The sequence below is a fragment of the Sardina pilchardus genome, chromosome 23 (genome assembly GCF_963854185.1).
Source record: "Sardina pilchardus chromosome 23, fSarPil1.1, whole genome shotgun sequence".
Lineage (NCBI taxonomy): Eukaryota > Metazoa > Chordata > Actinopteri > Clupeiformes > Clupeidae > Sardina > Sardina pilchardus.
Genome location: NC_085016.1, coordinates 19307123 through 19333547, shown reverse-complemented (window position 1 = coordinate 19333547; position 26425 = coordinate 19307123). Strand labels below are relative to the sequence as shown.

Sequence of the window (26425 nt, the reverse complement as noted above, 5' to 3'; positions counted from 1 at the left end):
TGTTCCTTGATCTGCATGTCAGATGTTCTCCTTGGCATTGATGTGCAATTGTCTTTTAGTGATCCAACTTCACAGGGATTAACCATTCCACCGTGGGTACAGCTGAACCATGTAATGTCTGAATACAGTGTTGTTGAAGATCAAACTACTTTAATTGTGAATGGAAGCAAAGGAAACTTGCACCTCTTGGTTGGTTGTGACTACTGTAAATGGCACTTGGCAAATCACAGGGCAACAGCACCCTCATGTGGTTCCAAAGATTTCTGCAATGGATGGTGGATATTTGTGGTTCAACATTACTATAGGTGCATCTCAACATGCCTCCTTGATCCTCGATGCTCGATGCTCGAGGGGCGTTCCCACTGGTCTATAACTAACACTGGATAGACTATCCCATTGTTTTCGCCCCATCATTCTTTATGTAGATCAGTGAGGATCGAGGCCCGAGGAGCGAGGGAGGACGTATAAAAGCCCAAATGAGAGGCACCCTATGAATCCAAATAGCTTCCTCAGGTTCGGCTTACTTCTCAGGAAAACATAACTGAATAACAAACACACTAGATAGCACACGTGATTGAAATTATTGGGCTGTACATTATGTTCAACTAATAAAATCATAAATTCACAAGAAACATTAGTAGTAAACAGCCATTTGAATGGTGTTGCATGCTGTACTGTAGCTCAGCACATCATCAGAGACAATGAATATCAGACTGATTTATTGCCTTAGAAATGACAAGCAACTTTGAACTTTGAAATTGCTGCTTTATTACAGATGTTTGAGCGCTTTTTACATATTATCTACAGGATACTGTGCACCCTTAATAAATGGCTGGCAGTAACGGCCAGCTTCGTCACAGACTCTGGAATGGCACATTTGAACCAAAAATGCTCCTTTGAACATAACGTCAAGGATACAGACGGAAACAATCCAAATTATGATGGGTGGCATGGGACTACAGCAGAAGTCTTTTGAGTGTGTGTGTGTGTGTGTGTGCCCGTGCGTTTGTGTATGTGTGTCTATGTGTGCATTGGGTCTCTAAACCCATTGTGACTGACCTATGTACGTGCAGATTCTGCTGGTCTGTGCCACATCCCTGTGTGGCCGTACTGGAGCCGGAGTGACAACAGTGAGATGAGACCTCTCCTGGTTCACATGACTCCAGTCCACACACGAATAAGAAAACAAAAGCCTTCTCTCAGAGTGTTTACACCCTTGTAAGGTGATCAGGGGACAGCGTTAGCAAATACGAGGTTGCCAAGCATGAACATAAATACATCAATGCACAGTGCACACGTTAAAGCAACTTGAAGTCAAATGTGTTCAGATGATCTTGTTTCCAAAACTGAATAGCTATAATTTAAAAGAGGTCAACTGAGGTATGGTTCAACTGATATTACCTTATCAGATCTAGGGAGAAAAGAGAACAAGATCTGCTGCTGTATGAGCTCTGTTGCTTGAAATCCAACTTAGATGGATCCTTACGTCCACAGAATGCCTTATAAACATGGGAAAAAGCAATCTTAACATTTTCGGTTGAAGTCTGGTATGTGAAGATTCAATGCTGGAGATGACCAGACATACCATACTGAGGTACTTCGGATGCTAACAGACACCAGTAACATGGGCATTTTTGTTATGTTTCTGAGTTCAGTGCAGTGGATGTTGGTTGGCAAAATGCTAAATAAGTGTAAAAAAATATTCAAATTACATTAATAAAATGTTGCATTATCCCATCGGTCACGGATCTGTGAAAAAAGAACTATAAATGAGGCGGATCTTATTATTTTTTTGTAAACAAGTTGTTCTCCCCTCCTGACCAATCTTTAAATGTTTTTCTTTATACACCTATACATCCATGTCATGTGAAAAAGATCAAGTTTAACAGACGCGGTTTTCTGTTAAGTCCTCGTGTTGGTCTCTGATGCAACGAATGAATGGAAGCTCAACACTGTGCAACAAACTAACGTTTGAACTTGGGAACTGTCCACTTATGAAATTACCTTCCAAGAAGGATGTGTGAAGTTTATCTACAAAATGAAGTGGTGGACAGAATCCCCCACAGAGTAGCGCATCGGCCCGAACTGAACTGTGCTCTGACTACAACTTCCACATTGGTATTGGAAAAAAAAAAGAACTGCCCCTTGCTCCAACTCAGCAGTATTTCTTCTTTGTTCTCTCTATGGGATTGAGCAACATTGTCTCATGTTTCTGTACAACCACATATACAAGTGCTTATTCATACACCTGGGGGGGGGGTGACTAGAAAACAAAATGGCGAAAGGTTATCTATTCCTGTTGGAGCCGACTATGTAATCTATTTCTTTTACCATCATTTTGAACTAAGATTTCCAAAATAGTCTTTCACAGCATACTCATTCACACGTCATCCCTTTTTACAAAAGATTCAACTTCACTGCTAGCTGAACATGGATCAGGATATGCCAATAGCTGAACTGGGTTAAGGCAAACCTTGGAAAACACCTTCAATAAAGTAAACTTAATGAAAACCCTCTCTGCCCTATCTGATCTCACTCATCACCCGAGAGCCTAAACTGCGGGAGCAAAGCTAGGCCTCCGGGAACTCCCGAGAACACACACCTTTTTTTTATTAATTACAAATCACTCCAAAGTCTCTCTCTCTCTCTCTCTGTCAAACTGGTTTAATGAACGAAACACTCTAAAGTGGTGGCCAAGCACTCAAACACAAATGCCCCGTTAACTCAAAGCATCAAACCACCCCTCAAGAAGCTGAGCTAACAAAGCAAAGCGCAAGCTCATTCTCACACACACGCACACAAACACACACGCACACAAACGCACGCGCACACACAGCAAAACCACCACTGTTCCTTATAACACCAGAACAGACACTGGTCAACAAGTCTTCCACTACCTGCTAGAGCTCTCCACATCCTGCAGTATTTCTGAGCTACAAAGCTTCCTGCTGAACTTCATTTAATATAATCCATCACGCCACTTCAATTTCGACAAGGGAGCGGACACGTGACTAGGCCCTTTGCCTTGCACGCAAACATTTTAGAAAATAAATGACTGAAAATCGAGGGCCAAAATAGGGAGCACTATCATTTTATCAAGGATGGTTGTGTCGTAAGTTGAATTCCGCAGCTGAAGGCGACAAGGAGGCCGTATGGTTTTTAGGAGACATGGCGCAGGGAGGGGAGAAATGCAATTGCGCTGGTTTAGATTCTGTGGAAAGCCTCTCTTCGGTAAGGTGAGGAAGTGGCTGACGACGCCCTGCCTAACCCGGGACAAGCAGGGCTGGGACCTTCCCAAAGGGCAGCGAGGTGTGCGGGCAGCACGTGTGCCCCGACAGGGACACCCATCTGCTTTGGTGGGGCGGGTTCTGGGCCAGTGGGGAGCCGCTGAGCAGGGCCGGAGGGGGGAACCAGGGACCCAGGAGCGCCGAGGGGTTCCAGCGGCCGCAGTGGGAGGCTGTCGCGTTCTGGGCAGTGCCACACTGAAAGGGGTGCTGCTGGTCTGTGCAGCCCGCAGCGAGCGGGAAGGAGGGGAACGCGGCCTGGGAGTCCGGCAGGGGAGGCAGAGCTGGATCAGAGAGGGCCAGAGAGGAGAGAAGCGAGTCCCAGAAACAGAGCACCGAGCTGGGGGAGAGCGCAGCAGCCGGGCGGGTGTAGGAGAGGATGGGGAAAGGCGAGGGGTCGGAGGGGTCGGGCTGGTGCTCGTGGAGGCCCTGGCTCTCGTTGTTGTTGTCCGGGACGCAACAGTTGGGGTGGCCGGCAGGCGACGCGGCGGGGACGAGGAGCGGGGAGTCCGGGAGGCGCACGACGGCGACGCGGGCGGAGCTGGAGATGGCGCTGGTGCTGAGCTGGTGGAGAACGGCGGACACGGCGATCAGACTGGCCACGCTGGTCAGGTACAGGAGGCCCAGCATGCAGGCCACCTGTGGGCCAGAGGAGAGAGAGGGAGAAAACGTCAATTATCCAACAGTGCCATATTCTGCACTTTCTGCACGGGAGGTAAAATCAAGAGAATTTTGCGGCAGTTTGTTCATTCATTCATTCAACCTTTATTTATTCTCGGAGTGTCATTGAGGGTAGCCCTCATTTTCAATGAAGCCAGCCGTTTACTTAAAGACAGCACACACCAATTAACGACTACCAAAATAGTTCCCGATGAATTGATTAATTGTTGAAGCCCTTATTTATTAGTTGATCTCTAAAAGTAGGCCAGTTTCATGTTGTCATCATAGCGGTTTGTTAAAATCCTTGTCCTTGATTGTTCTTTATGTTGTTTTCATTCTCAGGGAAGCCTGCATTTCAGGCCACTGGACTCTGCTGATCTGGGGCCTGTTGCACAAAAGCAGAATTAAGACATCCGGGATAAGTTACTGAGCCGCGATCACTGAATCCTAAACAAGAGCATACCGGCTGAATTGGTTGCACAAAGACCAATCCAGGATGAGCAGACACGGATTCATCAAGCCAGGTGTAAGTTATCCGGTGTATGTGCGCGTTCTCGTTTCTCCCCCAATAACTCGCGGTTGAAATAAAAAAGACGCGAAAAATAGCGTCTTGCACACAAAGTAAACAACCGCTTTTGATATAGACTAACAACGAGGTAAAGTTTTCCTTTTTTGGATGGGGGATCATGATTATTTCTGTTACATAGCGGGTGTAGGTGTGGCAGATCAACTGAATGCAAATTTACGTATGCACCCACGTGTGTGAGAGCTTCCTTGTCTCGGCACGCAACGTCATTAGGAAGCGCTTTGCCACCGCAAAGATGCACAAAGTATCTTGATTTGTCTTAAAAGCCGAATTAGTTCAAAACACCTTCGAAAAATGTCCCCTCCACTTCCAATCAACTACTACAGCAGCCTATTCATCAAACATCTGTCAAAAAAGAAGCAAACAACGAGTAGGCTATGTTATTAATTATAAGGCCACCATAATTTAAATGACATCCATATGGTATTAGGCAGACATTCTGCTGTGTTTTGCGAGTAAATGCATGTTGCAATTAATATATAAATGGAATCTACAGCTCTTTAAAAAAAAAATCACGTGGAGGTCTCATTTGAATGACAGCTAGCTGAACCAATCAGATAATGTAATTACCATTAGAATCAACGTATCTTGGCTGTGAGCCTGGTCAGGAGCAGGCTAGCTCCACAGAATAAATCGCCATGGTAACTTATACCATAACATATCCTGCTGCCCCCTATCCCGCTTTTGTGCAACTGGATCACGGATAAATTGAGCCAGGATAACCAAGATATCCCGGGTTAATCCCTTATCCTAGTTTTGTGCAATAGGCCCCTGGTTTGCATATCAATTGATGAAGCAAACAAAACCTTTTCAGGAGGTGTGGCCACAGGCTTAGGTAAGCTAGACTGCATAATGCAGCAGGTGTCTCTAAACAGTGTATGAGTGTGTGTGTGTGTGTGTGTGTGTGTGTGTGTGTGTGTGTGTGTGTGTGTGTAGTGGAAAGGGAGATTTGGGGGAGAGGTGCTCACCTTGGCAAAGTGTTGGTAGATGGCAGCCAGAGCCTGTCGCCATGACGACTGCTCCAACAGCACGCACAGGTCCGTGTAGGTGAACCAGCCTCGCTTTATGCCCTGCCGCTCTGCAATGCTGCGGTAACCACGGAGACATCAGAGATTACAAGACAAAATCCCCTACTCACAGGCTCCACTTATTAATCACACAATAATGATAAGACTGAGAAATCCAGGGAAAATGTTTGAGTATTTTCAATCTTAAAGCTGCGTCCTTGTGAAAACAAAAAAAACACCCAAGGGAATAGGATGTTTTGGTCATAAAACGTATATCCATATAGTCCATATGTGCTATGTCCCATGGTTCAAAGACCTTTAAATGGGTCAAAGCATACATGCTGAAACAGGAGGAAGGGACTCCGTTAACACTAAACAGTATGATAAAGAATAAACTAGGCCACCACACACAGGTGAACAAATGAATGGAGGTCACAGAGAGCAGTTTTTCCCTCATGTGTCTGTACACAATGTGCCCTTTGAGAGAAACAATGCACCTGGAGGGGAAAGCGAGTCTGTGTGCCTATATGTTTTCTTCATCTGTTTGTGGGAAACCATGAAGTGTCATGACCATTCAGTGATCTTACTGTTTAGTAGTTGTAAAGTAAATGTTTTCATATTCAGCAGCCTCATCCTCACTTGTAAGCTTTATGATCATCACACTAACACCGCTGATCTTAGGAAATACAACCCCAATGCCATATGGCACAGGTTACAACCCAAGCCATAGTATGCGGTAACTCCAGACAAGAAGTAAATATATCTGCACTGTGTGTGTGTCTGTGTGTGCGTGTGTGTGCGTGCATGTGTGTGTGCGTGTGTGTGTGTGTGTGTGTGTGTGTGCTTGTGTGTATGCCAGCCACTAACCTTGCTTCTAGTTGAGTCAGGATGTCAAACAACTCACTGGGGTCCGTGTACAGGCTCCATTCCTAAAATACAACAGGCACAATCCTCACATTCTGCTGGGCGCCCATTTTTGGACATGCTATGGCACCACCTCCTAACAGACCTAGCATCAAGCAATGTCTTTGCAATGCAAAATCTTTACTGCCGGCCTTCAAATATGGCCTGACATACTAACCACAGCAGGATAAGGCTTTCAAACTGCCAATAACACATTTGTGTCAAATACGGACTGAGCAAAGGAATTAGTGCTCGTTTTCAAGTGCCCTCATATGGTCCAATTTTTTACTGTCAATTTTTTTTCTACAGTACAAACATTTCACAATAGACACGCTCCTTTTAACCTGTAACATAAACTCCTTACATAAACAACGTCTGTGTGTGCCGACACGTACTGAGCTATGTGGCAGCAGCATGCAGGGTCATGTGACGTGAACACTCACAATAGCATTGAGGAAGTTCATCTCCAGGTTGTTGACAGTCTGCACGTCCAGTTTCCCCGCGGCTCCCCATTCGTCGTTAAAAACCTCCTCCTCTTCGCCTTCATCGTACAGGTACTTACTGGCCACCATCTGCATATGAGCAAACAAACGATCATATCAAACTAACACTACTGCTCATTTGCATCCATCAAGAAGCATTTCAGTTTCTCAATTACTACAGAGAGAACAGAGGCAAAGGTGAATAGCCTGCCATATGACAGCCGATTGTCTGAGATAGAAAGATATAGATAGATACTTTATTGATCCCCAAGGGGAAATTCAAGAACTTCTTAAAGTAGTTCTTAAACTTGCTCATCACTTTATAAATATGGCAATGGCATCCAATGCAAAAAAAAAAGCTGTTTGAAACTACACTACATAGCAAAAGAAAAAAGAAAAAACCTGCTGATGACCAGCAGTGTGTGTGTGTGTGCATGGGGAACTAACACAGACAATCTGATAACATAAAAACCTGTTATCTTTCCACAAAAATAGATTGCTTAGTCATGAAGAAGTAGTCATGGGAGGAGTTTCACTAAGACTTTAGTGGTGACAAACCTTGGTAAGTTAACCTATAGGAATCGGTACATTTCCTAATATGGAAGCCCCATGGCCTCATTCACCTTGCAAAACAAGCTAAACAGCCCCTATTTACCTCTTGCTATGAGTCAACAACCCAGGTTTGTCATTAAACCACTCGCATGAAATATGACACGTGCCTGTCAAATACAACATTTGCTGGTAACACAAAACACATAACACACACACACACACACACACACACACACACACACACACACACACACACACACACACGTACCATGGATATCAAAAAGAGGTCTGAGGAGGAAATCTGTTGCAGGTATTCAGGGTTTCTATGTCGTAGTCTCTCAATGTACACCAGGGCCAGCATCATCGCACAAGGCGAAATGCAGGCTTCCCTGAGAGTGAAAACAACATAAACAACCATCAAGGACAAGAAGTTTAACAAACAGTTATGATGACAACATGAAACTGGAATGCTTTTAGAGATGAACTCATAACAGCTTCAACAATTAATCAATTCATAGACAACTATGTTGGTAGTCATTCATTGGTTTGTGTTGTTTTTAAGTAAACTGCAATCCAAAATATCTGGTCTGAGGAGATTATCCAGTTTCTGTATTATATGACCAAGTGAGAGGAGCTTGTAAAAACAAATTATTTCCTTAACCAATGAGCAAACAATACACATCACTGTAAATTCAACTTAAGTGGATAAAACTGTATAAAACCAAGCCTTATATTTTGACCCTGCATTTAAGTTGACACCTGGGGCCTCATTTATAAACGATGCGTACGCACAAAAGAATGCGTACGCCTCGTTCTACGCAAGCTTTGGTATTTATAAAACGTGAACTTGACGGGAAAATGTGCGCACCTCCACGCAAGCTCTGACCCATGCGTACGCACAAAAAAGGGAAAAGCAGAAACTGCGACCTCAGGAGGGAACAGGTACAACGACCCGAAATTGGTTCAATAATTGAAGTTTAACACAAGCATAACATCGCGCAATGACGCGCATCACATAACTGCCTTAACCTAATCCTGTTTAAAATCTAAAACGTGGTTGATTGTTGTTTCGTGCGCCCGTCAAAAATTCCATCTTATTTGATGCGAGAAAGACATGCTGATAGGCGGTGGTGGAGGCGGAGGTGTAACTGCTTCATCACCAAACTACATCAACTTTCCTTACATGGTGAACAGGCAAATAAAAACGCAGTCTAATTTCCCAAATGTGATCCGTGCTATTGACTGCAATCATATTGCTATAAGACCACCGAGTGAAAATAAATGTGCCTTTGTTAACAGGAAGCATTTTCATTCCCTCAATGTCCAAGTTATAAATGTGACACGGACATGTTGCTCACAAATGTTGGCCTGATTCATATTGAGACATACTGTAGCAGCGTTGGGCGCAGACTGAATGCTGGAGCTCTGCGCGATGGTGGCTTCTACTGTAGGTGCGGGCGAATCGTGTTTAAATCCTGTGTGTAAATCCTAAAAGAATTTGTTGCAATTTTTCGACCTTTTCTAAACATTCACCCTTTACTCATTCAAGTTATGTTGTAGGTGACAGTGGATATCCGCTGAAACGGTGGCTGCTCACGCCATTTATGAACCCACAAAAAGTCAATGAAGTTGCGTTTTTTGTCTTTCCCGCTGTTTTTGGCATGTTGTCCACAGACATCAATATTCATTAAGGGCGTTTCGCTGAATATTTATAAGCAATTATGGGTGTGTCTTGAGGTACGCACAGGTGCCGCAAATGTAGAGTAGAGCTTGATTTATAAAGGGAAATTGGCGTGGAACGTGCGTGCGCACGGTTTTATAAATCAGAATATTTCTGTGCGCACGCACTTTCTGAGTTTTGAGCGCACGCCATCTTCTGGCGTACATCCTGCGCAAAGTTTTATAAATGAGGCCCCTGGTGAGAATAAGCCAGAACACAGCAGCGTAAAAAAGTACCAAAAGAACCGTTGAGTACTGGTACTGAACAACAGGTCCTGATACCAGTACTGATATCAGTTCAAATGTGAGAAGTACCCAAAGAACCAAAGGCCTACTCTCGCCGACACATCTACATTTCGGACCATGCGCTTTTCAACGGCGTGGAAAGCCCAGACACTCCATGCAGCTCAAACATTTCGTTTCAAGAGAAAGTAAATCTGCTAGCATCTATTTTTACTCTATTCATCTGGCAGATGCTTTTATCTAAAGCAGTGTACAGTCAGCACACATTTTCATTTGTACACATGCCCTATTTAGGTAACCTAAAATACAGCGCAATAGATTGATATTCTTTCAAACATAGTGACCGATTGATTGAAACTGTTTGCTATTCTACAATAGCAAAATAGTTTATAGAGAATGCATGTATACCTGTTAAACATGTGTACCAAGCACACCTGTTTACACCTGTATCTGAGTATACATTGGCTTTTAGGCTGGGACACTCACCTGGCTACATGGGCAGCATATTTCTTCTGGAGTTTGCGGATTGGGCTTGGGGCAGATTTTTGGAGCAGCTCCACAGCAATGTCTAGCAAACAGAGGATGTTTTATTCACGTGACCAACTTCACCAAAAGTCCATCACCGTAAAACAACAAGTTATTTGACTTAACTGTAGGAGCCCATCTGATAAATATACTATGTTATTATTAAAAGTAAACTGTACCAAAATGTATATAATTAGTGTGCTTGCAAAAGCACACTATTGTTCTCCGTGCGTTTCATATACTACTTATTTATCTTAAGTCAAACTTTTGTCTCCCTATCTTGTCCTAGGGATTTAGAGCTAGAGACGCCGTTCCACCTCTCACGCGTCGGTCCTGATGCGAGGATGGTGGCTTGTATACAGCTTTTTGATACGCCTTGTCGTTCTCCCGTTATTCCAGTTTTTCCGGTCGATTTTTTCCCATAGGAATGAATGGAAAAGTGATTTTTGAGCGCTGATGCCCACACATTTTTCCACCTGTAGCCCAAACCGTAAGACATAAAGTCATGAAATTTGGTACGCTGATAGAAGAGACTACCCTGATTGACACCACCAGGTTTCATGCTCTCCGCTCTCACGCCCTAGCGCCACCAACTGGTCAAAGTTGGAAAACACGTTAATGCCCGTAACGTTTGATCCTTATGGCCGATTTTGATAAAACTTATACCGTTGGAATCCTCTGACTCAGCCGATTCCAACGCACCATGTGACGTAATTTTCCGCCATGATGGATTTTCCACCATTTTGAATTTTGTCCAAAATCAAAGTAAAGCGACTTTGGCCGCATAGTTCATCCAATCGTCATGAAACTTGGCACGCGTGATCTACAGACCAAGGCGGATCAAATGCCTTGATTTCGCCTTCATACGTCCAAGCGTTCGCCTGTGACGACCAATTAAATTCAGCGAGCGAAGCCACCAAACAGGAAGTGTGCCTATCTTGGCAATGCTGTGACGTATGAAAGCCATATTTTGTGGGATGACTTGAGACCCCATCCAAAGCACCCTCAATAAATTTGGTGTTATTTGGTCTGTCGATGGCTCTATAATTAGCAAAAACGTGTGTGTTTGTGAATGTATGCTATTATTCGGAATAGCTCATCTTAAATTGCTTAGGTCATGCAGAAATGACATTTCAGAGTGATTTAAGATACAATGTTGATATTTTTTTAAAAAAATCAAATCAAGGCCATTCTTGTAAAATATATTGGTGCAATTCTCACAGCACTATGGAGTTCTGCCATGTCCTGGCATACATTCCCTAGCGTATGATAGTAGCCTCACACCTTTCAATTTATCATTAGATGTCCGAGATGGTCCGCAACAGTACAATGTGGATAGTTCTAGGATGGTCCGCTAGGGAGTGTCTCATCCTGAGACTTGTTAGATCTAAGCAATGCCATGGCCCCTAAGGACAAGTACGGACTTACGCGCTGTTAAATGTTGTGGGTGTTCATTTGGTATATATACTAGACAATTACACGATGTTTCATACTGACGGTGTGTTTTGGATGATTTGTATTGACCTGAGCATTCTGGGTGAACTTCACTCCCAACGTCGGCGAAATACCGGAAGTAGAGCGGTCGCCCTGTCTGCAGTGTGCTTGAGGCAAGGAGGATTTTAATTAGAATGTAATCGCAGTTACACTTTCAACATAAAGTGTGTATATTTAGACTTCAAATTTCGGAATTTGAGAGGTCTAGTTATGAGGGTAGGCTAAACTAACTGCAGTTCAAATAGTTGGTTTTAACTTTACCAAGGCTGTTTTAATACTGAATTGCAACTGCTGTTATGAAGACAGTTTGGAGCCTGGCAGACGTGAAGGCAGTGAAAGGTAATTAAATGCATGCCTGGGAAGCCAATGTTGTTAACTGTAAATTTAATACGGACCGAGTGGTACGTTTTGCTGATGTCGTTTCGCAACTCATCGAGCTAGCAATTGCTGTCAAGCATCAGGCAGTGCATAGATAGATAATATTATGACACTTTTTTAAAGTCAGTGAAGCACCGAGTGAAAGTCAACGTTTGCTTTATATCCAGTGACAGTGGTGCTGATGTCGTTTGAATAAGTACAGTAAACTTAGTCAGAAGATCTAAAAAATATTTGCAATTATTGCTAGCTATGGTCTATGTGCCATCAAGTTGAAGTAGGCTGGTCATGTCTAAAGCGTGATTATTTTCAATAACTACTCCTCCTGATTGATTGTCATTGACACCGTCAGCGTGATTATTTAGATATTAATTTAACATGACAACAAAGCGAGTCAAACTATAAATAGCCTACAAGTCTGTTTATTGAATGAAAGTATCGTTATGATTCCCATGCCTTAGAGCCTTAGCGCTCTGGCTAGCGCGGTAGGCAGGCGAGCGTAGTTAACGTTCCCGTGCTGTGGGCGGAAGAGAGGACACAATTCGCAGTGAACGACATAGTGAGATTGTTAGTTGATATTAGTAGGCTAATTGTTAATTGCTTAACGTTGCCTACATTTAGCTATGGGGAAGGAAAGGTGATATTGCAGCCTGGCGATATTGTAAGCTATTTGTCTATTTCATTTGCTTTTGGCAGCTAAATGGAACGTTATGGAAAATGCCAACATCGAACAACCAAACTCAGGCTAACAGCTTCTTATTGCGAGTGAAAACCATAGACATGGTGAAAACTAAATGGCATTGTATAGCATTAGTTTTTGGCATGGGAACATTTAGACTGTCTTTCAATTCATTGGCTAGATGATACAAAGATGTTTCAAGAAGTTAGTGAGGAGCAGGAGAGAGAGAGACTGATGCTGCGGTGGTCTGCGTGATTGAGGTCAGTAAAGGTCTATGAACGATGTTAAAGATGATTAAACGTTGCAAATGTCACATAAGCCGAATGGGAACCGGGGGAAAAGTTTCAAAACGTTGTGGCCGCTGAACTTGGCTTTTGCAACAGGCTTTTGGCTGAGTTCGTTTTATTTTGTATGATGGTTGTGTCAGAATCAGAAATGTCACCTTATCGCAAAGTGTGTAGCCTAATTAGATTAGCCAACAGTGTAGGCTACTATAGGCTGTGTAGACAACATGCACAGCAATATGTGTAGCCTATGTAGAGACAACATGCACAGCATTCAACTCAGTTGATTGGCATAGGCTAATAACAATGAAAAGGCGAAAAGAAAGTAATCTCCATATTTATATGCATGTTATCAAAGTTGGATAAAAACACAAAACAAATAGTGATGATCCATGTGTAGGCTATAGGCCTAATGCATCTCAAACTCAACCCAGGCATTCCCAACCCCTCCTAAGGAATTGTCTTATTCATGCCCTTTATGCCCTTATTTCATATAATTCTGGCCAACTTGTTGCTCTTACTGTGTAGGCTTAGCCTAAAACCTACATTAAATAGTCGGGATGTAAAAAACAGGCATAGGCTACCTTATGCATTTATTTTAGTAATAGTAGGCCTACCCCATTCCCAACATCATCTAGAAATGTTGGTTCTGATAAATGTTTGTAGGAATGATGAAAAAAACGATGTAGGAACGATTAAATTTTTTTTTTGCGCGAGCGAAATGGTAAACTTTTAAGAAATCATCATCCACATCATAGTATGATGCTGTGTGGGGTTATGGACTTGACAGTTTTGCATGGAATTGCCCATACAGTATATACATACAGTATACATATTTAAGCAATATAGCACGAGTGGGAGTGGGTTGTTGCTAGATATTCCCATGGGTGTTGTTCGGCCGTAGCCTCGAGGCCCGAGGCCGAGTGGCGCAGGCAACTACATCCGTGGGAATATCCAGCAACAACCCACGATCACAAGTGCTATATTGCTTTTATACAACAATTCTACCACTTGTTTTTTGCGCTAATTTCCCATTATAATGTAAATCGCTAAAACTGTCTTGTTTGTAGAACTAACTTCTCTCCGCCACAAAGTTCTATTACTTGCAGGACAAACTGCCGTTACTAGTTCTAAATGGATGGTTGCTATGGCCAAAGGCCAGTCGTTAGTTCTAAAAGCACGTTGCCATGGCCAAAAGCCAGTCGTTAGTTCTATCTCTCCCGTTGTCAAGCAATGCAGAATATAGCCTAATAAACGTTAGCTCGCATTGCGTCTGGTTAGGACATGCTTTTAGCTTTGAAACATCACTATTTTACTTAGCCTACATGCCATCCAACTAGCTAATATCCACCTCCGTCATATTCTATGTTCTGAGTATCTGTATTTCAGCTTGGATGCAATGTGACAGTTCGTTTTACACTTGACAATTTGACATTGTATCGCGGAGTGATTTATTATTAGCTGTGAAAAGTCAGAGTGGATTATCGTGGGATATTTCAACTCATGGAACGTCTCTCGGCCAATCAGAAACAAAGAAACAGCTTCATAGAACCCAATTGTTGTATAATAAGATTTGACACATTGCAGTTTTTTAATGCTGGGGTTATTTATAAATCAAAGAATTGTGGGTAGATGTGGGTGAACTGTGCAACATGCAGTTTGTGGACAAGAGGCAGACGTAACAGACAGATATTTGTGTTTGAAGGGGTGGTGTGTCTGTGTGTGTGTAAGTGTGTGTGTGTTCGTGTGTGTGTGTGTGTGTGTGTGTTTATGTGAAAGTCTTCGTTGCTAGTCAACTCAGCGACATGCAGTTTGTGGACAAGAGGCAGATGTAACGGACTGACGTTTCTGTTTGAAAGAGTTGTTTGTGGGTGTGTGTGTGTGTGTGTGTGTGTGTGTGTGTGTGTGTGTGTGTCTTTGTTGCCGGTGTACAGTATTTCTGAATATGAATGCTGTCTGGACAGGAAATGGCATAGCTTTTATCACATGCAACCAATCCAAAATCGATTTCATATTCAGAAACGTTAACCAGTAACAGCCTGGTTGCTTTGACTTATCAAAACCAAATTTTATCCTATTACATCATTTGAACAGGTGAGTCGTCCTGTTTATTTTACCATCCATTTGAGGCTATAACACATTGCAACTTATTTAACAGTGAGTAAACTGCGGATGTTCCCGCATAACAGGATAGCTATACTCCTAACATTACTCGTATTTGTTCTAGAAACATGCCTAGTTCTAGCCTGGATGCCAGACCGAAGTTTAGCCCCGCCTCCATTCTTTTTCGGCAGGGAACTTCGGTCTGGCACTGCTCCGTTCAGCTGCTACTATTCGAGATACACTTCGGCTCGGACCAATCACATTTCACAGGGCGGGCTTTACGTGATGATTGACATATGAACAGCAGTGACGTTCACGGCTGCATGCGTCCTCGTTCAACGAGTTGGTAGTGAGACCATGTTCGCTTAGGTTGATTTTGATTGCAACAGAAACGCTATGGCTATGAATGCATAATTTGTTCATGCAGTTCGGCCTTTCGTTTATCTTAGCTATTGAAACGGAGGTTTTATCACGGATTCGCACAACTATTTCTGAACACTTAGACCCAGTTAAAACAGCATGTTTGGGTGATGTTGTTCCCGTTTGTTTAAAAATGTCTGTTTGCTCGTTGGGTTAACGACACACTTCCCCAGCTGTTCATTGCATACAGTTTGAAGGAATTATTTTTAAAAACGAAGGAGGATGTTTTCCATAGCCTACCCTGCTACATATTTCTGTCTTAGATTTCGCAGATACTGACAGCCAATAACTTGTTCTGTTTGGTTTGGTCTATCCAATGAGTGCAGAGCTATCCCCCCCGCACTGTATCGGTTGAATCACGCCCCATAATCGCAGCTGAATGGAGCAGTTTCAGACTCATATTCTGATAAGAATTGAGTATGACGTCGTCAGGCTAGCCTAGTTCCTTAGGCTCCCTCCTTCCTTCAGTGGTTACGTGTTTCATGCTAGCTACACGTGAACAACTCATACTTAATTCAACACAAGGTCTACAGACCTTAGAGGTGTACATTTCATTTTCATACATCAAAGTGTTCGCCCTTGACAGCCAATCAAATTCGATGGTGAAGCGTCCAAACAGGAAGTGAGGTCAAATCTCGGAAACGCTGTGAGGTATCGAGACCATATTTGGCGGGATGATTTTGGACACCATCCAAAGTAGCCTCAGTAAATGTGTTGTAATTTGGCCACTAGGGGGCGCCGCAATTAGCAAAAATGCATTTTGGCTCATATCTCGTTACGTCTTTGGGATGACATCTACATTTTTACATTGGAGGTGCTCTGGGACATACCACTGATAAACCTAGGCAACTCGTCAGGTCAGTGTAAGAATTCGGCAATCGAGGGCAACGTCGCCAAACTCGAAGCAGCTTCGCGTCTTGGCCAAACTTTGGCGCTTTGACCTGAGGGCGAGCTGTCGCGTATCCTGCCGGGGCGCTCTCGCGGCGCGTCGGAGCAAGCACACTTCGCACTTTCCCACCGGGAAATGCATTCTAGTTCTAGATGATCTATATTTAAGCAATGGACATCTTCCATAGTATTGAGTGTAATGTAATTACGTTTATTATTATTATTTTATTTGCTCATAGTGTTTAAAAATCAGTTACCATGTCATTGTGCAAGTATAATGCAATTCACCTGTTACTGGGCATGACAGGGTATCCAACGAACTATCCGGATCAAGGCCATAGTATAAACGCTTTCGAACACGGTCTGCCAGTTGCTGGTGTCCAGGTAGAAACTGCAACAAAACCATGTCACCTACATTAGTTTCATACACACACAGAGAGAGAGGCACCTATCCAAATATCTGCGATGATAATACATGCCAAACTACGTAGTGCTCTCTGACAGAATCCAGTCCAATCCACGTCATTTGCTGTTAATAAACTTCTGATTGTGTATTGTTAGCTTAGCACTAGCTGTCCATGTTATGGTTACAAGGAAACGACATCAACAGCAAAATGGTGGGTCACAGCGACGTTTCCTGATATTAACCTTAGTTTACCGACTCTGTGTGCCTGAACATTGATGGCAATGTATTCAAAATACAGCGTTACTTCTGCAAGTGCTGAAGCAGATACATTAAAGGTAAGGTTAGCTAGCTAGCTATAAGTTAACTCACTTGAGTTACAGCTAGAACTAGGTAGCATAGCAAGAAACCTAGCTAGCCTGATGCATGCTAGTTAAGAAATTGTTGTCTTACGACTCAATCATCACTTTTTTTACCGATTATACAGCTAGAAACACACATATCATTCCCCCTCCAGTCGTCACATTCGAATAACATCAGGTCACTTGACAGATTACCGTTATTCGCCGTTAAATTGCCTTTGTTAAATACTTATCTAGCATGGCTAGTAAAGCTCATTAGCTAACGTGACAAGCCACCACTGCTAACGAGCTAACGTTAGCGCGCTTTCCAAAGTCACGGAACTGATAGCTACATACCGTAAACTCCTGGAAGTCCGAAAATGGAAACGTTCGTTCGTCAAATAGCTCACCAAAATCCATTTTCTCCTAACAATATCAACATTTAAACAGAAAATCTAGAAATACACAAAGCGCGAGACGGGGTGAGGGCGTACTCCTGCTGCTCCTACTGAGCCCTCTAGCGGTTCCCTCCCTTTGGAACGCAAACTAACAGGTTACGCAACAGCTAGCATGTACAGTACACTCTGATCTCCAAGCGAAGTGCGGCGGGCGCGGTGACGGTGTCAGCAACAGAGGAAGTCAGACCACATTTCACACACTAAACTCAGCTAACACTTTTCACACAGAAAACAAATTAAAACCAACTGCGGCCTGAGTGCAAACTGTAAGCGAGGCCTTCGTCATGTTACTAGAAGTTATGAAACAAAATGATAAAAAAAAAACAAGACAGCCCTGTCTCAAATGGACACATATAGCCTAATGTTGATTTTGTTAGTTTGTATTTCATTTCATATGATGATACGATTATCTTTTTCCCCAACAAATATTTCAGTATATTTGTTCAAGTGATTTCAAGTGTTGCCATGTGTCTTTCAGATTTTCTCACCAGAACACATGGGTGCAGGTTTGAATTTGGGTCCAAAACTGCCACCACACACTTGCTGGTAGGCTATCAGACATGGAGTCAGCCAGGTGCAAAACTCTTTATAGGCTACATTATGAATAGAAGTCACTCTATGACATTTGTTCAATGATACAATGAATCGTTGTATGTGAACTATTGAGTGTAAAATATTAAGAAAATAATTCTACTAATTGTCCGGACACAATATTATTCATCACTAGTCTGCATTTCTATTTCTGCTCTACTATATGGACTATTTTGCCATCTGCTTGCTATTTGCAGCAACTAACAGTTAGGTTTGCTTTAAATAGCCCATATTGCATGAATCATTAATCTTTAGCCTACACTTAATTTCTATGTAGGCCTAATAAAATGCAAATACAATGCAAAGGAGAAGTGTAATTGTGATTTGAATACCAGATTGTCATGATATACAGCAGTGGTGTGGGCTTGCTGTATGTTTTCAGAGCTCAAATGAACACCTCTTGGCCTATGTGTCTATCTGCAGCAAGCGAGGAGTGTGGTAATTTGTCTCACTCTGTTGTGTGTGTGTGTGTGTGCGTGTGTGCGTGTGTGCGTGTGTGTGTGTGTGTGTCTGTCTGTCTGTCTGTCTGTCTGTGTGCGCGTGCATGTGTGTGTAATAATGCTAGATCACTAGCATCATGAAATGAGATTAACAAATCATTCTTAAGTGTGTTTGTCCATTTGAGACTAGAGGACTGTCTGATTTTATTATTTTGTTTCATAACTTCTTGTAACATGACGGAAAGGCCTCGCTTGCAGTTTACACTTCATTAACATCAAGCCACAATTGGTTTTAATTTGTTATCTGTGTGTAAAGTGTTAGCTGAGTTTAGTGTGTGAAATGTGGTCTGACTTCCTCTGATGCTGACAGCTCAACCACATAGGCTACTTCTGGTCTCAGTCAGGGCTGCAGTATAGTCTTTCAGTAAGAATAAGAGTGTTTAGTCACTGAACATGTATTGTGCTCTTTATCAAACTGTGGAGATCTGTTGACCAAATTAATATTACTTTGGACTCTCAAGTAGTTTACCTTTTGACAACTGTTTAGTTTGTATATGAATGGATGGATGGATGACCATGGATGTTCTCTTATATTTGAAGGTAGGTAAACGAGATGTAAAAATGAATTATGTCATAGGCAACATCTAGACTTTATAATGTAATGTATGACAGAGAGCAAAAGGTGCAGTGCAGTAGGGTTCTACTGTGACCCTTATGCAATTTCAGCTGGCGTCCAGCAGGGTGGGCTATTACCCCCACTGATCTGATCCGCCCTACACTGATCTGTTTCATCTGCATTTCCCTCACAATAAATGGAGTTAACACCAAGGTTGTGGTAATCAGTGCCATGAGAGAGAACAACCCTTTAATCAGCTTACAGTTTAGATTTCATCTGACTTGTCATGGGATAATCACAAGTAATGCCTAAGGATCGATTATCATAGTGTTGCCCAGATCTGCTCTCCCATGTGATGTTTTGAGCAAATATATTTAACCTTCATTCCTCAAGTTATTGAATATGCCAGCCCTGTTGGGGGGTGGGTGTACAAAGGATCCTTTTTGAGCAGATAGTGCCCAAATGTTGCCGCAGAATTATTGGAATCCCAACTTCCTCTTTTAGATCTCCAAGTGAAAGATGAGATGAAGCTAGGCTACTCTGCTACCCTCATCAACATATTAAAGGTAGAGACTTGGTGTTTTGGGTATTTTAAGTCTTTATTGCAGACAATAGACACAATGCAGTCATTGTTTTGGTGGCAATTGCCCAAAAGGCAGATATAATGCAAAATATCAAAAAGAAAATGAAAACAAAAATGTTAATGACAACTGAACAATTAAAGCATCTTGAGCATTGGTTAGTTTAAGTCTTTATTGATTACATTACATACGTTATTGAATAGCCTACAGGATGTACTTCTTGTTTTGGAGGCTAGACAGCACCAGGGGGATCTACTCAATGCAAAGGAGAAAGTGACAAGTGACAATGGCCGGCATTTTTTTTTACTCGGCCAACGGTGGGTTAAATGAAAGACTGGATGAGATGAGTGTTTTTCATAGGTCAGGATTAACAAGCTCCAGAATGGATTGTCAAAATTATAGAGCTACCAAAGACTCAGTTTGCTTTTTCAGGAACATCTTGGATCAAATTTAGGTACTGTATGCAACGTTAAAGATGGGTTAATATCCAAAACCACTTGTGTATGGGCTGGTTATACCCACCCCTCACTACTAACCAATGTCTTGGAAGAGGAGGGGAGAGAGGTCTTTATTAACTGTGTAATGACACCAGTATCGTTTGACTCTGAAGAAGACGCAGAGCGTCAAAACGTTAGTCATTTGTGCACCACAATAAAAAAGTTTATTTAATCTGAGTGCTCCAGTCTTCTCTGGGTTAGTCTTTGAGAAGTAGCCCAGCCAGCTTTGCTCCTCCACTTGTGTATGGTTATATCCATTCAGGTTGCATGAATGAAGCCCGATGTGAGCAATTTCCCCCTTAGGTATACTCAAACTCACAGTTCCTCTACCCAAGGTTGGAAGAATAATAATAGGTCCTTTTTATAAAACAAATAAAAAAATATATAGCCTAGGAGATTTATGGGAGATCATACGTTCCCATCTGATCCTACAAGTAATTGCAGAATTCTGAGGAAAGAAACAACGAGGCCAAGCCAGAGAATGCCTCAACCTCAACTTCTGAACTCAGAAATACTCAAAACAGTCCCCACCGTTTCTCTACTCCATGGAGGGCGTTCACGAGCAAGTGCAGAATGAATGAAGAGACTGCTCCACAAAATCCACTTTTCTCGGGATAGGCTTTGTTGTCTCGAAAGTGGGAGGGCAAGGTAAATACACACTGCAGAGAATTATATTATTATCATGATTATTATTATTATTATTATTATTATTATTATTATTATTATTTTAAGTCACTTATTTGTTCTAACATGTACGACGTACGTCCATTCATGTTATTATTGATAAAACAGTAGCCTATCCCAATGTGAATATTTGCTAGTTCATCAAATGTGTCCATGCATTCGAATGTGTTCTAAAATAGAATTCTAAACTGACCTAAACAGAGGATGGCCAGGTAACACATGATGACGCAATAATGGCTTGTGACGTCACGACCACCTGGGTCTATAAAAAGGCGCGTCAGTGTACTACTTTCACAATTCGTCTTGATCTTCCTCAGCAGCAAGCCAACCGTGACCTTCCGGTAAGTTGGTAATTAATAATATATGCTTATGGTTAATGTATTTAACGTGATAACAATGGTAATAGCAATGATAAAAAATAGTCTTAGCAGTGGTTGTTATAATGCTGCTAGGCTACTGCTAGGAGTTTAGTTGATCAGTTTATTCGTCAGGGGCCATGCACATTTCAAGCCCTGTACCATAGCTAGCCTACAGCTAATTTACATCTGTTGTCCCTGGACAAGGGGATGAAGGGAGGCAACAACAATTACTAGGCTACATACTACTACTATTACTATTAATAGACTAATGATGATGATGCTGCAGGTCACTTCCTTCATATAATAACAAAATACATAAGGCAGCATTTGCATTGCACTTTATGTGCCTGTACATCAAGACAGGTTACTCCCAAAGCTCTCATTAACCTGTTGATCAAAGGAGGATCAAAAAGTGAAATAGTTCAGTTTTCAAGGCACATTGCATTGTGTGAATCATGAAATATGGCAGAGCATCATGTACGTAAGCATATCAAAATATGAGATTATAGATGAGGCATTTGTGAACTGCACATATAAATAGCCTTGGTTTTATAAAAGGTCAGACAAACAGTGACATTTCAGGTTAAAGCAATTAGCCTTAAGCTACTCACTAATCATGTTTGTGTGTTTACTTACTCCTTTATCTAGCCTACAATATGTCTGCGAAAATGACCAGTCAGATCGCCTTGGAGGGGAATATGGAGCCCAATCCATCGGGCTTGCAATGTTCCCTGGCCTTCAAATCCGAGGGCGGAAAGCATGGAGTGCGTGACATTCTGCAGCTTCACACAAGGTACTGACAACAGTTTTTCTCATTCTCGGTCATTTTTGTGCATTTCTCAAATCAACGTCACAATAATAAGTGAATCTTTCAAAACTATTTGTACAAACCACTCCATACAGTGGATTACCTGCAAATTCACATAACTTGCTCAAGTGCTTAATTTAGGGCTCAAAACTGACGTGAACAAGATATATAAATAATGATAAAATAAACGTCCATGTCAAAATAACCATCTACTCTGTAAACATTTTCTTATGAAGATCCACAAGGCTACAGTTAACACATACATCAGAAATTGCTTACAGAGTAAACAGTTATTTTTGGCATACATCAAATTCAAAAGTAAAACGTGTGTGGGAGATTGTAAAACATTTTACAGTATTTTTTGTACAGCAGTTTGTTGCAAGACCACCATGTTATTCATGAGACCGGACTATTGTACACAGCAGTTCTTTCCAAACACCTTTCCGTTGTTTCCTAAATGTTTTTTGGGGGGCAGGATGACTGTACAATACAAAACCTGTAATTTGAGATGTGATACATTTGAGAATTCAAATTCCGATCTAAGAGATGCACAAAAGCAACTGCAGTATCTTACACAAATACCTTTTACCATTATAATTTACATCTATATTTACAGATGCCTTTTACGTACCATTACATTTCACATTGAAGTTTAAAACCGTGGGTATGAAAATAAAGCATTAATCAAACTCCATTCCTCTGCTGACAGCCCCAAAGAGCTTGGTGACCAAGAGAAGCCGTTATCCTCCATGCAGGCTGCAGACAGGATCCATCACCTGTTATCATCTCTTGTCCTTGATCCACTGGTTGAATCCTTGGTGGATCAGATAACAACGGATATGAGCATTAACAGGTCACAAAGCAGCAGCGCCCAAGGGACGCAGGGGAGGGAGCTCGTTGAGGAGGGCAACTTGGAGCTCTCTTTTGACTTAGCAGAGAAGATAGTGAAGGATCTCCTCATGCAGTGTCTGAGGATCCCCCTCCCTTCGTCAGGGCCAGCTGATAAAACATCCGAGGGTCACGGAGGAGAGATGGCCGCCAACATCGTGTCAACAGAGGCCATCAAGAGAGAGTCGGCTAACACCAGCGACTCTGCTGTGGAAGACAGCACCACGAGTAAGTCTAAACTGCTAATATTTTGTTGGGTTGGATGAATGGTTGGATGGATGAATGGGTATGTGTCTTCTACTGTATGTGCACACACAGACACACTTTCACATGAGGATGCTGTATGTGCACGTGCCTATGGTTAATGTATGGATTATTCATGTATATTTGTATATTGTGTAATACATATGTAAATAGGACTTTGGTGGATGAATGTTATGTACAATACATTATTGTTGTATGGCTATATTTAGAGTGTGTAAGATAATGTTAACTGATGGGTCTGCCTGATTTTTCTATAGGCAAGGCCGGAAATGGCATATCAAACTTCTTCAGAAGAACGATCAGCAAATGGCGGAAGAAAACATGTAAGGTGGGCCCAGCTCAGACATGAGCGCCTTCAGATAAGTAAATATCTGCTCTACAGTTGAGACTTGAGCTCCTGTAGCACCTTGGAAATCTGCCCGAACAGCTGAGACATGCGCTCCTGTAGAGTTTTACAAATGTGCTCTACAGTCGAGACATGCGTTCCTGGAGAACTTCAGAAATGGGCCTAATTGAGACATGCGCTCTTGTAGAGTGTTATAAATCTGCTCTACAGTCGAGACATGAGCTCCTGTAAAACTTCAGAAATTGCCCTAATTGAGACCGGCACTCCTGGAGAACTTCAGAAGTGGGCCCAATTGAGACATGCGCTCTCGTAGAACTTTATAAATCTGCTCTACGATCGAGATATGAGCTCCTGGAGAACTTGAAAGTGTTTGAAATGATGTTCGTGGGTGCACACTGAATAAAAAACCTCCAAGTAACCAGATGGAGACATAGTTGTAATAGTTTATCAGTTGCTTTAGGTGCATTTCTCAGATCATCATTAACGTTTTCACAACAGTGTATTTCTGAAAACAATTAGTGCAAACTTCATGTTCAGTGGATTACCTACAAAATAACAAACACATGATTGTGTGTGGAGGGGGTTGATGCAAGAGAGTGGATATGTTTGAAAGTTTTTACTGTTGACAGACATTGTGACAGTGTGCAGAGACATAGGCTTTTACAGTACAGCATTGTGTAAATGAAAAATGAGAGTTGTTCCTGTCTGTCAGGAGATACTGTATATAGGCCTATCATAGACAGCTAGACTATGACAGCTAGTTATGATCGGTAGTTCAATGCTTTTGGATCTAATGACTCAAGTGATGAAATAAGGCTAATATATGTCATGGGGTAGGATATTCAGCATGAAGTTAGTATGGTGCATTTTGTACAAAAACAGTTCTTTGGATGTACTAACACATTGCTGTTTGTTGAAGATGGGGAGAAACTGTTTCATTGGTGTGTATGACTGATGATGTGAAGTGATAAGATTATGGAGTTTGAACAACCAGCTTTGAGAATTTCAATTCTGACCTGAGAAATGTGCCAAAGTGACTTTGACAGTTCTTTGTTGTACTGACACATTGCTATTTGTTGAAGATGGGGAGAAACTGTTTCAATGGTGTGTATGACTGATGATGTGAAGTGATAAGATTATGGAGTTTGAACAACTAGCTTTGAGAATTTCAATTATGAGTTGAGAAATGTGCCAAAGTGACTTTGACAGAACTTTGTTTGTACTGACACATTGCTCAGTGTTGAAGATGGGGAGACACTGTTTCAATGGTGTGTATGACTGATGATGTGAAGTGATAAGATTATGGAGTTTGAACAACTAGCTTTGAGAATTTCAATTATGAGCTGAGAAATGTGCTAAAGTGACTTTTTAAAAAATGTAACAAGTGGCAAACAAGCAAGATGGCTGTCCCTGTTAGTCCCATAGTAAACAACTAGCCAACTAGCTTCAGGTGTAGAGTGTGAAAAACTCATGTCTGTCATGGTAAACGAAGTGTGGGGAAGTGCTTTATATGTTGCAGGAATCTGGACGTATGTCAACCTGTTTGGGGACAAAGACGGCGTCACCCACAGACGAGCGAGAGAGAACCGGGTGGTGAACCGACGAGTCAAAGTGGCCCCGGCATTCTGCCAGATAAGATATAAGCGTGCACACACACACACACACACACACACACACACACACACACACACACAAATATAACTCGCTTAAACCTACGCAATGTGCATAGGCTATGTGTTTTGAGTCACATGTGTGACTTAGTCTTAGGAGGCCCTAGCTTTGGATGGGTTACATTAGTAACCTGTAGTGAATCCCCACTATTTTGAGCACTGACTAACCACCACTCTCCCAGTCCTCTCAGCCAGCTGGAAAAATGAATAAATGTTTAACTGAACCCCGCCAAGTTCTTCCACCATCTTCCCAGCTGTGGCCCCGAGAGGCGGAAAGGAGCGTCCACCACATCAGGTTATCGGAGGATACGGATCTGCGGAGGACCGACCTGCACCGCCCCTGGTGGAGACAGTGAGGCTCTGCTCGCCCAGTCCCACCCCCAGCTCGCCCCTCGTGGAGACTGAAACGGCCTGAAAATCTCCCCCTGGATTATGCGTTTTACTTTAACGCACTACAAAGACTCTTCTACAGACTTTATTCAATAAATAGAATTACTTTAACTCCATCCTGACATATTTGGACGTTGTGATTTGCTCCTCAGTGTAGTTGGTAAAAAAAGTGGTGCCATGCAATCAAGATGGATTACATTTTCAATAAATTACCCTCATGGTATCATTGCTATGCATTTTAATCCCACGAGTTAGCTTGGACCATACATGACCAAAGATGTATGAAATAGGGCGCTTTTAAGTGTGTCATTGGCAACTCAACATCATGTGAGCATACAGCGCCCTCCAAAATTATTGACACCTGGTAAAGTTGACAAAAAACAGGCCCACCATCTTTAGGTGCTTTATTGTAATCTCACAGTGAAAAAATACTGGGCCAAAACTACCACATCATCTGGATCTGTGTTGGCCAAATGGATCCTAGCCGGCGTCCGGGCTATTACCCCCACTGATCTGATCTAGCGCCCTACACTGATCTGTTTCATCTGAATTTCCCTCACAATAAATGGAGTTAACACCAAGGTTGTGGTAATCAGTGCCATGAGAGAGAACAACATTAATTTTCCTCTGTCTCCAACAATTAATGGTCTGCACATAGACAGAGTGTCCACCTTTAATCAGCTTACAGTTTAGATTTCATCTGACTTGTCATGGGATAATCACAAGTCAAGCCCAAGGATCGATTATCATAGTGTTGCCCAGATCTGCTCTCCCATGTGATGTTTTGAGCAAATATATTTAACCTTCATTCCTCAAGTTATTGAATATGCCAGCCCTGTTGGGGGGTGGGTGTACAAAGGATCCTTGTTGAGCAGATAGTGCCCA

At 42.2% G+C, this 26425-nt stretch overlaps 2 protein-coding genes across 3 annotated transcripts; one reads left to right on the top strand and one right to left on the bottom strand.

The window, feature by feature from the left end:
• Window positions 1–744: 744 nt before the first annotated feature.
• On the bottom strand, window positions 745–17497 carry cnppd1 (cyclin Pas1/PHO80 domain containing 1). The gene is made up of 8 exons (XM_062527239.1): window positions 17306–17497; window positions 16493–16595; window positions 9923–10004; window positions 7743–7863; window positions 6884–7012; window positions 6405–6466; window positions 5499–5616; window positions 745–3923 (listed from the first exon to the last, which is right to left on the bottom strand). The coding sequence occupies exons 1-8, from the start codon at window positions 17366–17368 to the stop codon at window positions 3264–3266; spliced, it is 1338 nt and encodes a 445-aa protein (XP_062383223.1). The 5' UTR covers window positions 17369–17497; the 3' UTR covers window positions 745–3263.
• LOC134070797 (uncharacterized) lies at window positions 16833–23898 on the top strand. 2 transcript variants are annotated; one of them, XM_062527241.1, is made up of 6 exons: window positions 16833–16945; window positions 20683–20779; window positions 21017–21156; window positions 21823–21967; window positions 22692–23098; window positions 23392–23898. In XM_062527241.1, the coding sequence occupies exons 4-6, from the start codon at window positions 21831–21833 to the stop codon at window positions 23481–23483; spliced, it is 636 nt and encodes a 211-aa protein (XP_062383225.1). In that variant the 5' UTR covers window positions 16833–16945; window positions 20683–20779; window positions 21017–21156; window positions 21823–21830; the 3' UTR covers window positions 23484–23898. The 2 variants fall into 2 exon arrangements, with proteins under 2 accessions (XP_062383225.1, XP_062383224.1); XM_062527240.1 differs by lacking the exon at window positions 16833–16945 and having other exon boundaries at window positions 20555–20779.
• The last annotated feature ends 2527 nt before the right edge of the window (window positions 23899–26425 follow it).